Source organism: Hyperolius riggenbachi, chromosome 7, assembly GCF_040937935.1.
Source record: "Hyperolius riggenbachi isolate aHypRig1 chromosome 7, aHypRig1.pri, whole genome shotgun sequence".
NCBI lineage: Eukaryota > Metazoa > Chordata > Amphibia > Anura > Hyperoliidae > Hyperolius > Hyperolius riggenbachi.
In genome coordinates, this window is record NC_090652.1 from 43,324,553 (window position 1) to 43,338,308 (window position 13,756).

At 44.9% G+C, this 13,756-nt stretch overlaps 1 protein-coding gene across 4 annotated transcripts in view; it reads right to left on the bottom strand.

Moving 5' to 3' along the window:
- Positions 1–13,756, bottom strand: part of LOC137524284 (complement factor H-like) — a 340,451-nt gene that overhangs the window by 133,930 nt on the left and 192,765 nt on the right. For all 4 annotated transcript variants that reach the window (XR_011022650.1, XM_068243963.1, XM_068243965.1 and 1 more), the window contains one exon: positions 12,265–12,429. Coding sequence is in view for 3 of the 4 variants with exons in the window: in XM_068243963.1 (XP_068100064.1) it covers positions 12,265–12,429 (165 nt within the window). In the remaining variant the exon portion in view is untranslated. The remainder of the gene's footprint in view (positions 1–12,264; positions 12,430–13,756) is intronic.

A 13,756-nucleotide genomic window follows, 5' to 3' on the forward strand; every position in this document is an offset into this window, starting at 1 on the left:
TGGCTGAACAAGACCAGCAATCATTCAAATTATTACTTAGAAGCATCTTTCTCTGACCCATGGTCGCTGCCTGGTCTTCTCCATACCACACAAAAATATATGCCCCCAAAACTCAAAACCAGTAGAGTAATTAGAGACACAGTGATGGCCTGGAGAGCCCTTAGGAAGGTATTCTATGTACCCCAGCAAATATCTAAGTACATGCCATTATGGGGTCTCCCAAGCTTCTCAGCCAGTCTGGCTCACGGGGGTTTCCTAACCTGGAAAGAAAAAGGAATTGAATGTCTGGGACATCTTTGTGATATGCGCAGGGGGAGGCTGTTGACATTTCCCGAGATTAGAGCAAAATTTGAGATACCTAGAGGCCACTTTCTATACCTCGGACAACTACAATCATATATAAGAAGCAAAATAAAAGATTTGTCAGTGGTAGCCTGCTTGGACTCCTTTGATAAGTTTATTTCCCCTCACCGCCCCCAATTATCTTTATCAGAAATCTATGTTAGACTACAAGAAATTAACTTGGAGACCAAAGCTCAGAACAATTTAATTAAATGGAAAAAAGACATAACATGTGAAAACCTAGAAAAAAAAATACTGGCGGGATATAGAGTGATCCACAACATAGTACCGGGGGAAACATGGAGGGAATCACAGCTTAAATTGATCCACAGGGCAAAATTTGCCTTCAACATAAAGTATCAAACCCCTCCTGCGCATTACTCACCGAGATGTCCTAAATGCTACCTGCAAAATGCGGATTTGTTCCATTGTTTGTATTCCTGTCCGTCAATAGTAAAATTTTGGGATGATATCTTGGTATATATCAAACGGGTATGTAACCTAAACTTGACTCCATGCCCGCTTATGCTCCTGTTTAACTATGTGGAATCCGACAAGACAGATCCCAATGCAAAAAATAGCCAAAACTTTAGTAAGTTAGCACATCTGATCATTATCGCTTCTCGAAAAGTGATCTTCAACAGATGGATCTATCCAAGCGTCCCCACTGTGTGGGACACACAAGAAGAACTTCAGCATCTTTTCAACCAAGACAGGCTTGAGTCAATCATCCATAAGGATAAGAAAACAGCAAGTTTTTTCAAGAAAAGGAAAGGATTTATCCTTGCAACATTTACAAACGACGAGATAGGAACTTTAATGGAACATTTTAAATATACCAAGTGGTACCTCTTGGAGCATCTGAAGGGATCTCTAGGCCGCCTTGATATTACATAAAGGCCAAAAAGGCAAATGATCTGCTCTCAGAGGTGACAGAAGGGGGGGGGGGGGGGTTAAGGGGGGTTTTAAGGTAAGGGAAGGGTAGGGAGGGGCGACAGGAAATAGAGCTAATAATAATGCTGTAATTAAAGAATGTACATACGTTTATTATGTGAGATGCCTATACGTGATACACATTTTTGTAATGGACTTTCATGTTACAGCTGCAATGTACCATCTCCTGTCAGAACATATGTTGGGTTCAAAATAAAAATGTTGTTTAAAAAAAAAAGAAACTATAAATGTCTGACTAACATATGTATATATCGGCAATGAACCGATATATGACATAAGCAGGAACACTGACTAGGAACTAGAGCAATTCAGGGAACAGGACTCAGAAGGATTCGCTACCTCTACGTGGAGATGAGCGCAATCCACAAACAGAACCATGAGCAGGATAACTAACTCAGCACGGGTGATCACGATACGCGCAAACTACCAAAACGTGCTGGAACCTGACTGACTGAACACAGGATATAAACCGTTCATGTACGTATATATCACCGGCACTGATATATTAACATAACACGAATATAAAGAAAATAACAAATGTGCTGGTATGCATATATATTGGCAATGAACAAATATATGATGCAAGACCAGCAAAGTATCATTAGAACAAGAAACATGAACTGGGGCCGAAGCAGCAGCAAGACAGGCTTATGCTGAAGCTATGATAACCCGAGGAGCCCTGCAGGAAGCAGATCTTTATACTGAGGTCATCCAATGGGAGCAGACATGCAGATTCCCACACAGGTGAATGATAATCAGTCACAAGCTGACAGCAGGGAAAGGCAGACAAAGCTATGCAGCTTGCATGGAAAGAGATCAGAACTGCCTGAGCTGCAGCACTACTACTGCCAGCAGTACCTGCTGCAGCAGCGATCATGACACATATTGGGCTCGATTCACAAAGCGGCGATAACCCAGTTAAAGACTTTAGGCGTGATATCCATTTTTATCATGCCTAAACTCAGTTTAGGCATGATAAGTTTAGGCATGATGGGCTTGATTCACAAAGCGGTGCTAACAGTTAGCACCCTGGTGAAAAGCCCTTTATCATGCCTAAACTCAGTTTAGGCATGATAAGTTTAGGTGTGATAAGTTTAGGTGTGATAAGTTAAGGCATGATAAGTTTAGGTGTGATAAGTTTAGGCATGATAAGTTTAAGCGCCAACTGCATTAGCACCGCAGTGCACAGCTGATCAAAAGTTTTACGCTAGCAAAGTCTGGTGCACTTCGTATAAAGTTTAATGGTGCTGCTTTACGTGCGGGACTTTGCAAGCGATCTAAACTTATCTAAACTTAGCATGCCTAAACTTATCACACCTAAACTTATCATGCCTAAACTTATCACACCTAAACTGGCTTTTCACCAGAGTGGTGCAATGGTTATCATGCCTAAAGTCTCTAACTGGGTTAGCACCGCTTTGTGAATCGAGCCCGATAAGTTTAGGCATGATAAGTTTAGGTGTGATAAGTTTAGGCATGCTAAGTTTAGATAAGTTTATTACGCGCGCAAAGTCCCGCACGCAAAGCAGCGCCATTAAACGCTATGCAAAGTGCACCAGACTTTGCTAGCGCAAAACTTGATCAGCTGTGCACTGCGGTGCTAACCCAGTTGGTGCTTAACCACTTGACCCCCCAGTGCTAAATTTCTCCGTCCCTCTGCGCACTGCTTCACCCCCAGGGACGGAGAAAGGCGCACTTATTTGTTTACTGGCTGGGAGTGGGCGGGGACCTCGCGCGCACACTCCAGCCAGCCAGCACAGCAGGTGACTAATTGGATGTTAGGAACAAGCGTTCCTAAATCCAATTAGACGCGCCGATTGCGGACACAATGGAGGCTGCTTCAAACAGAAGCAGTCTCCATTGATAACACATTAATGTAAACAAACGTGTAGCGTGCGATCGCGCGCCCCCGCGACCCGCGCGCGCGCGCACACACCCCCGCTCTGCAGTGCAATGATTGGTTATGGGGACCCCAGTCCCCAATAACCAATCATATCACAGTAAAAAATGAATGGAAGCAGCGCTGCAATGTACAAATTGCGCTGGTGCTTCAGGGGTAAAACCCCTCCGTTGTGAAGTGGTTAAACTTATCACGCCTAAAAACTTATCACACCTAAACTTATCATGCCTAAACTTATCACACCTAAACTTATCACACCTAAACTTATCATGCCTAAACAGAGTTTAGGCGTGATAAAGGGCTTTTCACCACGGTGCTAACTGTTAGCACCGCTTTGTGAATCAGGCCCATAGGGCCCGATTCACAAAGCGGTGCTAGCCCAGTTAGAGACTTTAGGGGCTCGATTCACAAAGCGGTGCTAACAGTTAGCACCCTGGTGAAAAGCCCTTTATCATGCCTAAACTCAGTTTAGGCATGATAAGTTTAGGTGTGATAAGTTTAGGTGTGATAAGTTTAGGCATGATAAGTTTAGGTGTGATAAGTTTAGGCATGCTAAGTTTAAGCGCCAACTGCGTTAGCACCGCAGTGCACAGCTGATCAAAAGTTTTACTCTAGCAAAGACTGGTGCACTTCGTATAAAGTTTAATGGCGCTGCTTTGCGTGCGGGACTTTGCAAGCGATCTAAACTTATCTAAACTTAGCATGCCTAAACTTATCACACCTAAACTTATCACACCTAAACTTATCACGCCTAAACTGGCTTTTCACCAGCATGGTGCAATGGTTATCATGCCTAAAGTCTTTTAGGCATGCTAACTGGGTTAGCACCGCTTTGTGAATCGAGCCCTAGGCGTGATAACCATTGCACCACGCTGGTGAAAAGCCAGTTTAGGCGTGATAAGTTTAGGTGTGATAAGTTTAGGTGTGATAAGTTTAGGCATGCTAAGTTTAGATAAGTGTAGATAGCGCGCAAAGTCCCGCACGCAAAGCAGCGCCATTAAACTCTATGCGAAGTGCACCAGACTTTGCTAGCGCAAAACTTTTGATCAGCTGTGCATTGCGGTGCTAACGCAGTTGGTGCTTAAACTTATCATGCCTAAACTTATCACACCTAAACTTATCATGCCTAAACTTATCACACCTAAACTTATCACACCTAAACTTATCATGCCTAAACTGAGTTTAGGCGTGATAAAGGGCTTTTCACCAGGGTGCTAACTGTTAGCACCGCTTTGTGAATCAGGCCCATAGAGTTGCTCTGCCAGCTACTATAAGAGGTGTAAAATCCTTTCACGTTTATTTGCTGAAGCCTGGTCCTGAGGAGAGGTCATGGGTCCCAGCTCATCTTCTTCATGCTGAGGAATTAAAACAACAACTTCACTCATCACATCCCGAAAGTCCATCAGGGGCGTGTCCTGAGGCCACGCCTCGGGGGGGGGGGGGGGGGTAATGTTAGGAGTAGTTTGGTTACCTCTGCAGCGGGAAGCGGCGCGGCCGCTGCTTCCGCGTCTGACATCACCGCGGCACTTGCCGCGTCCTCACGAGCATCCCTTGCTCCTCCCGGCAGAACAGGTCTCTCCGCATTGCATTAGTGCAGGTCAGCACACGCGTGCGCTAAGTGGCAGGACCTTTATGCGCTGAGGAGGCGGGTCAGCTGACCTGTCGGTCAGCTGACATGAGTTCACTGGGTCTCGCTGCGGATTGGTCAGGCAGCGCTGGGCGGGTGGCTTGGAATTGCCTGTCTGTATTTAAACCCAGGGATGTCAGTAGTTTGTTGTCTGTTGTTGCTGAAACTTCGCAGTGAAAGCTCTCAGACCTTAGTCAGATCCTTGTGTGCTTGAACCGGCAGGACCCCGGGGTTTCGGACTTAGCTTAGGATTATAATTATTATTATTGTATTGATTATTACTGTGTATGACCTTTTGCCTGTAACTCTGATTACTCTCTGTCTAACGATTCTGTACCTCTGCCAATCTGATCTGTTGCCGACTACTGCCTGAACACTCACTCTGATTTAAGCTTTACGATTCTGTACCTTTGCCAATCTGATTTGTTGCCGACGACTGCCTGGATACTCACTCCGATTCTTGCTTGACGATTCTGTACCTCTGACTGACCGATCTGTTACTGACTTTGCCTGTACGACCACTCTTTGTGAGTGATTGCCCCTGTCACTCAGGGCTATCACTCTCCAGTGCTTTTGAATATTACTGTGCACCCAATCACGTGTGATCACACTTTGAATAAAATACTGACTATTGTGCTGATAGAGCTCGTTCTGATCATCAGATACATCACTGATCATTACAACTACTGTTATATTTCATAAAACTATTAATGCTCTTTTTTTTTTCTTTTAGTTTTTTCGTGCAAATTAAAATAACACATTTTTGGTTGCATCTGTATTTAAAGGAGTACTGTAGGGGGGTAGGGGGAAAATAGTTGAACTGACCCAGGGCTTCTAATGGTTCCCCGCAGATGTCCTGTGCCTGCGCATCCACTCACCGATGCTCCAGTCCCCACCTCCAGTTCACTTCTAGAATTTCCGCCTGTGCAGTACACTCCTGGTGAGGTGACGTCAGTGAGAACGAAGACATGGCCGCGCAGGCCTAGTGGTTTTCCGACTTTAAAGTCAGAAATTCCAGAAGTGAACCGGAGGCGGGGATAGGAGCATTAGTTAGTGGCTGCTCAGGACGCCTGCGGGGACCATTAAAAGTCCTGGGTAAGTTTAACTATTCCCCCCCCTACCCCCCTACAGTACTCCTTTAAATACAGATGCAACCAAAAATGTGTTGTTTTAATTTGCACAAAAAATGTACAGGAAAAAAAAGAGCATTAATAGTTTAATTAAATATAACATTTGTCATTCTGGGTAGACCTTGTGACTAGCAATGTAGGAAGAACACTAGATTCCTGAGTATGTCTCTCAGAATCCCAGCATTATAATAGAAATCTACATGAGGAGGTAGGAAGGTCTTAGGAAGGAGGTATTATGGCCTCATTTCAGGAAACAGAAAGCTTTAGCTGTCGGGATTGATACATTAGCTACACAGCTGAAGCAAGCATAGTCGTGTAAAGGATTTTCTCATTGCTGTGATCTACAGTCCTGGGCCAAAAGTTTTGAGACTGTCAAGAATATTAGTTTTCACAAAGTTTGCTGCTAAACTGCTTTTAGATCTTTGTTTCAGCTGTTTATGTGATGTACTGAAATATAATTATAAGCACTTCATACGTTTCAAAGGCTTTTATTGACAATTACATGAGATGTATGCAAAGAGTCAGTATTTGCAGTGTTGGCCCTTCTTTTTCAGGACCTCTGCAATTCAACTGGGCATGCTCTCAATCAACTACTGGGCCAAATCCTGACTGATAGCAACCCATTCTTTCATAATCACTTTTTTAAATTTCTAAGAATCGATCTGTCCCTGATGTTTTTTTTGGGAGAGAAGTGGCTTCTTTGCTGCCCTTCTTGACACCAGGCCATCTTCCAAAAGTCTTCGCCTCACTGTGTGTGCAGATTTGCTCACTCCTGCCTGTTGCCATTCCTGAGCAACCTCTGCACTGCACTCCGATCCCACAGCTGAATCCTCTTTAGGAGATGATCCTGGCGCCTTTCGGTGAACTTTCTTGGATGTCCTGAAGTCTTCTTAACAAGAATTGAACCTCTTTCCTTGAAGTTCTTGATGATCCTATAAATTGTTGATTTAGGTGCAATCTTAGTAGCCACACCATCCTTACCTGTAAAGCCATTTTTATGTAACTCAATGATGGCTGTATGCGTTTCTTTGCTGGTCATCTGGCTAACGATGGAAGATGATTTCACCCTCCTTTTAACATGTCAAGTCTGTCATTCTAACCCAATTAGCCTGACATAATGATCTCCAGTCTTGTGCTCGTCAACATTCTCACCTGAGTTAACAAGACGATTACTGAAATGACCGCAGAAGGTCCTTTAACCACCCTGGCGTTCTGATTAAATCGCCAGGGTGGCTGCGGGAGGGTTTTTTTCAAATAAAAAAAAAACTATTTCATGCAGCCAACTGAAAGTTGGCTGCATGAAAGCCCACTAGAGGGCGCTCCGGAGGCGATCTTCCGATCGTCTCCGGCGCCCAGAATAAACAAGGAAGGCCGCAATGAGCGGCCTTCCTTGTTTTGCTTATATCGTCGCCATAGCGACGAGCGGAGTGACGTCATCGACGTCAGCCGACGTCCTGACGTCAGCCGCCTCCGATCCAGCCCTTAGCGCTGGCCGGAACTTTTTGTTCCGGCTGCGCAGGGCTCAGGCGGCTAGGGGGGCCCTCTTTCGCCGCTGCTCGCGGCGAATCGCCGCAGAGCGGCGGCGATCAGGCAGCACACGCGGCTGGCAAAGTGCCGGCTGCGTGTGCTGCACTTTATTTGATTAAAATCGGCCCAGCAGGGCCTGAGCGGCGACCTCCGGCGGTGTTGGACGAGCTCAGCTCGTCCAGACCGCTCAGGTGGTTAATGACAGCAATGAAATGCAGTGGAAAGGTTTTTTGGGGATTCGGTTAATTTTCACAGCAAAGAAGGACTACGCAATTCATCGGAACACTCTTTATAACATTCTGGAGTGTATGCAAATTGCTTTATTATAAAAAACTTAAGCACCAACTTTTCTAATTTCCAATATTTTTGACAGTCATGGCGACGAGCGGAGTGACGTCATGGACATCAGTCGACGTCCTGACGTCAGAGCCGCCCGATCCAGCCCCTAGCGCCGGCCGGAACTGTATGTTCCGGCTGCGCTGGGCTCGGGCGGCTGGGGGGGACCCTCTTTTGCCGCTGCACGCGGCGGATCGCCGCGGAGCGGCGGCGATCGGGCAGCACACGCAGCTGGCAAAGTGCCAGCTGCGTGTGCTGCTTTTTTCAGAACCGAAATCGGCCCAGCAGGGCCTGAGCGGCGACCTCCGGTGGCATACCCCGAGCTCAGCTCGGGATTACCGCCAAGGAGGTTAAGGCTTTCACACCTAAAGTGGCACTACAGCGAAAAACTGTAAAATTTAAAATATGTGCAAACACATACAAATAAGAAGTACATTTTTTTCCAGAGTAAAATGAGCCATAAATTACGTTTCTCCTATGTCGCTGTCACTTACAGTAGGTAGTAGAGATCTGACAGAAGTGACAGGTTTTGGACTAGTCCATCTCTTCATAGGGGATTCTCAGCAAGGCTTTTATTCTTTATCAAGATATTCCTGAAAAAGAGTTTTTGGCAGTTGGACAGAGCAACTGCCATTCACTAAGTGCTTCTAAAAATAAATAAATCCCCGAGAATCCCCTATAAAGAGTTGGACTAGTCCAAAACCTGTCACTTCTGTCAGATTTCTACTACCCACTGTAAGTGACAACAACATAGGAGAAAAAAATGTATGCCTCATTTTACTTTGAAAAAAATGTACTTCTATTTGTATATGTTTGCACATATTTTAAATGTTACAGTTTTTCTCTGTAGTTCCCCTTTAATGCAACATGATGCTGTACGATGGAAATAGCTAGGTTGCCACAAATGCAAGTCTATGGCGATGCAGTAAGTGTGAACTGCTGAGCGTGGTTGCAGCATGCATGCACAAAATGATGGAAATCTCTGTAATGCACTTCCTGTCTAGCTATACATCACTGAGCGAGGGATGGGCCTATGCATAATAACCTATTAGCACACTCTGCTGCAGGTTAATATGAAAGAGGGAATAGTGCGGTGGTGATCCTGTGGCAGACTCCGCTGTCATCAAATTAATACATGGCAACAGTGTAAAATCAGCTTAAATTGCGTTAAAGGGCTCTAGTACAGCATTTGCTCTACTTATTTATGCTGTCAGTCAGCCTGGATTGTACATCTACCTTAAAAATTTATTTTACCATATATACGGAGAAAAAAAAATGACTGCATTTAAATGCATCTATGTTTGAAGTCACAGCTTATCCAATACTAAAGAGTGTATGATATGCTTTTACAGGGTTTAATTTCCAAGTTATTCCAGTTTAGATAATGTTGCTTCAATTAAAATTACAATTTATTCAAGTCCGTTAAACCGTCATGAAACTGTGAAGCTGAAACACACAGATTAGGTAGAACTGCTGCTCTCGGGCGGTACAAGGCAATCTTCAGACTATGGCACCAATTCACACTAATGATAATATGGCAGGTGAAAACTTGTCACCACACATAAATCAGTATTTTAAAGGACACCCGAAGCGAAAATAAACTAAGGAAATAAGTATATGATGATTTGCTCAGCTACCTGTGCAGGCAGGCAGCTTTTTGACCATTGGTTAGGTTTGCATGCTGCAGGACTCTGGAAAGAAGAGTTTCTGTCAGTTTTGCAGCTTGTGCTTGCTGAGGAATTTGCATACGTTGTCATGCAAATTGCCTGGCCACATTCATTGGAGGCGTGTACTATAAGTACTATGTCTTTCCCACAATGCTTCGCTGGTCATAAGGATTTCGTCCTATGTAACACTCCTGGTGGGGTGTCAGCCTTACTCTCTGTTTGAAGATCAGCTTAGAGTAATTCCTGAAACTGCGCTCGGCAGGTTTTCCCTAGTGCAGTTAGGATTGTTTATTTGCTTGTTTGTTCTGTTGCCATTGTCCTGTCCCAACGGTGGTCGACAGGAAATGGTTCTGATCTCTGTTCTTGGAGTATAGCTGGTGCAGCGGTTGCTACCAGCTATCTCTTCTGATCTGTCTCTTTGGATCGCGCTAGCCACTTTTCGCTAGCGCTGTGGATCCTTCTGTTCTGTCTCCTGGGATCGCGCTAGCCACTTTTCGCTAACGCTGTGGATCCTTCTGTTCTGTCTCCTTGGATCGCGCTAGCCACTTTTTGCTAGTGCTGTGGATCCTTCTGTTCTGTCTCCTGGGATCGCGCTAGCCACTTTCCGCTAGTGCGGTGGATCCTATCTCTCGCTTGTCCCTGTTTTCGTGTGTCTGTCTTGTCTGCTACGCTTGCTGGAGGCTCGTTGAGGTAACCGTTAAGCAAGCGCTCGCATCCTCTGTTTCATGTTTGTCTGTTAATGGTTAGTTAATGGTTAGTCAGCCTTACTCTCTGTTTGAAGATCAGCTTAGAGTAATTCCTGAAATTGCGCTAGGCAGGTTTTCCCTAGTGCAGTTAGGATTGTTTATTTGTTTGTTTGTTCTGTTGCCATTGTCCTGTCCCAACGGTGGTCGACAGGAAATGGTTCTGATCTCTGTTCTTGGAGTATAGCTGGTGCAGCGGTTGCTACCAGCTATCTCTTCTGATCTGTCTCTTTGGAACGCGCTAGCCACTTTTCGCTAGCGCTGTGGATCCTTCTGTTCTGTCTCCTGGGATCGCGCTAGCCACTTTTCGCTAACGCTGTGGATCCTTCTGTTCTGTCTCCTTGGATCGCGCTAGCCACTTTTTGCTAGTGCTGTGGATCCTTCTGTTCTGTCTCCTGGGATCGCGCTAGCCACTTTTCGCTAACGCTGTGGATCCTTCTGTTCTGTCTCCTTGGATCGCGCTAGCCACTTTTCGCTAGTGCTGTGGATCCTTCTGTTCTGTCTCCTGGGATCGCGCTAGCCACTTTCCGCTAGTGCGGTGGATCCTATCTCTCGCTTGTCCCTGTTTTCGTGTGTCTGTCTTGTCTGCTACGCTTGCTGGAGGCTCGTTGAGGTAACCGTTAAGCAAGCGCTCGCGTCCTCTGTTTCATGTTTGTCTGTTAATGGTTAGTTAATGGTTAGTCAGCCTTACTCTCTGTTTGAAGATCAGCTTAGAGTAATTCCTGAAATTGCGCTAGGCAGGTTTTCCCTTGTGCAGTTAGGATTGTTTATTTGTTTGTTTGTTCTGTTGTCATTGTCCTGTCCCAACGGTGGTCGACAGGAAATGGTTCTGATCTCTGTTCTTGGAGTATAGCTGGTGCAGCGGTTGCTACCAGCTATCTCTTCTGATCTGTCTCTTTGGAACGCGCTAGCCACTTTTCGCTAGCGCTGTGGATCCTTCTGTTCTGTCTCCTTGGATTGCGCTAGCCACTTTTCGCTAGTGCTGTGGATCCTTCTGTTCTGTCTCCTGGGATCGCGCTAGCCACTTTCCGCTAGTGCTGTGGATCCTATCTCTCGCTTGTCCCTGTTTTCGTGTGTCTGTCTTGTCTGCTACGCTTGCTGGAGGCTCGGTGAGGTAACCGTTAAGCAAGCGCTCGCGTCCTCTGTTTCATGTTTGTCTGTTAATGGTTAGTTAGGCGTGCTTGTCTCTATTGTGCTTATCACGTGGAGACCGCGCATAACCGCGTGCACTGTTGCGAATGAGTGCGGTGTTCGCGGTTAGCTAGCATTTGTTATTTTCCGTATCTCCTCATTGTATTATTTGCTGTGCCTTTGATAACCTCGTATTCTGTTCTGATCTGCCTTGTGTCATGTCTGGCGATCGCACCTCTCGCGATCGCGTTCCTGTTTCATATCTGCTGTTGTGTGTGCACTGTCGCGGGGTGGCGACTAGGTTGGCGCACACACATACAACCTGTCCCTTTGCTCGTTCTCATTCGCAATCGCCTCTCTTGCGATTGCGTTCTGCGCTTCGTACAAATTCCTGTCTGGCATTTGTGGATGTACAGAGGATTGGTTCCTCTGCACTCCCCAGCGCCATCTGCGACAGGAATTTTCCCTCTACGGGTGCATAGCACCTTTTGCTGGGTGCCTGCAAATATACGCTTGTGGAGGATTTCCGCCGTATCAGCGCACGCGTTGTGCGCTGATCACGGAGAAAGTTCCACAATCGTTACAAAGTGATTGTATCTATCTTCCTTCTCCTAAAAATGAATAATTAATAAAGACAGGAGATCACTTAGTGAATTTTTTTGCCAATATGTGTAAGTAAGGGTGCACTATCCGTGCATGTGCCGCAAAAAGGGGCCACACGTAGGTGGAGACTATTTTCAAGCTACGTGTGGTGCCTTTTGTGGTACATCTGAAGACACCACTGCTGCATGGACATTTTGCCTCTACATTTTACATAACAGGAACGTTCCTGAGAAGTGCAATACATTTTTGTTTCAAGTATTGTTATTAATGTGTATGTGATCGCAATACAAAAAAAAAAATTCACCTTCAGGACAGAAGCCCCATTTACCATCTTTATAATCACTGGTTGTGGCACACCACAGCTTGCCGTCTTTCTGTCCATCTCTAGTGCATGAGTAACGCTGAATATTCCCATACATAAAAGGAAAAACACATGGTGCACCATCGGCATTTCCTCCTGTGGTTAGTACTATGCAAAATAAATGGATAAATGAAGTAAATTACATTACATTATATCTCATAGATGCACACAGTAATTAGTTTAATTAATATATCACATATGAGTGCTTCATTATTTTATGGTGACAAAGTAAACATCTATCTCTTATGGGCTTCACCATTGTGACACGTTGCATCTTGTAACACTGTTGCACTTTATATGTATTGTATGTTTATTCCCCCGACAAAGCCCTTGCATTAGATGGGCGAAACATGTTTGGTTTTTGGTCAAATGTATTGTTGTGTTTAAGATATGGAGGGGCAGCCTATTAGGGAATTGTGGCGTGCCAATTACATTGCTCTACTTATGTAAAATTATACATATAATAGGGCTGCGCTGCCTTTGAATATTAGTATCCAAGTTAATCCTCTTTTTCCTCCCCTGTTTTATATTCAATACTATAAATCAATTCAACCACGTTCCTCAGAACCAAAGGGGTTAGACAATAGTCCACTGTGGTGCAGTCAGATCTTACTGCAACCGATACTCTAAACGGAACTGTTTGAATATAAGTTCATCAGACCTCCATGAAATGGCAACCAGAGAATTTTGTTAATAAAGTCACTTCCTGTGGTATCACTGCTTCACTTTTTCCAGAAATGGCATTAGTGTAACTCGCTGAGCTGCGCTCACCAAAATTTCCTATAAGACATAAACATGCTGTACATAGCGTAATGCTGTTAAAACATCATATACACCCCAGTGATGGTGAATTCTGTGACACTCGTGTATCCACTCCCCAAAGCAGATTATGCTCATCAGATTGTAGCCACCTCAAACAACAGGTGAATCTAGCGTTTTAGTACAAATCACTCCACTGGCACTTGCAATCTTCAAACTATGGTTTAATATCCAGATAAAAGTTTCCAGATTGTAGCCACCTCAAACAACAGGTGGATCTAGCGTTTTAGTACAAATCACTCCACTGGCACTTGCAATCTTCAAACTATGGTTTAATGTCCAGATCAAAGTTTTCGATCCCGGCGTCTCAACCCTCCACCGCACTCCTCCCACTGGAGCAGCACTTTGTTCTAGCGGTGATCCCCAGATCAGGTGCCTGCCTGACACTGCCTGTCGTGTAGGATCTGGATATTAAACCATAGTTTGAAGATTGCAAGTGCCAGTGGAGTGATTTGTACTAAAACGCTAGATCCACCTGTTGTTTGAGGTGGCTACAATCTGGTGAGCGTAATCTGCTTTGGGGAGTGGATACACGAGTGTCACAGAATTCACCATCACTGGGGTGTATATGATGTTTTTGACAGCATTACACTATGTACAGCATGTTTATGTCTTA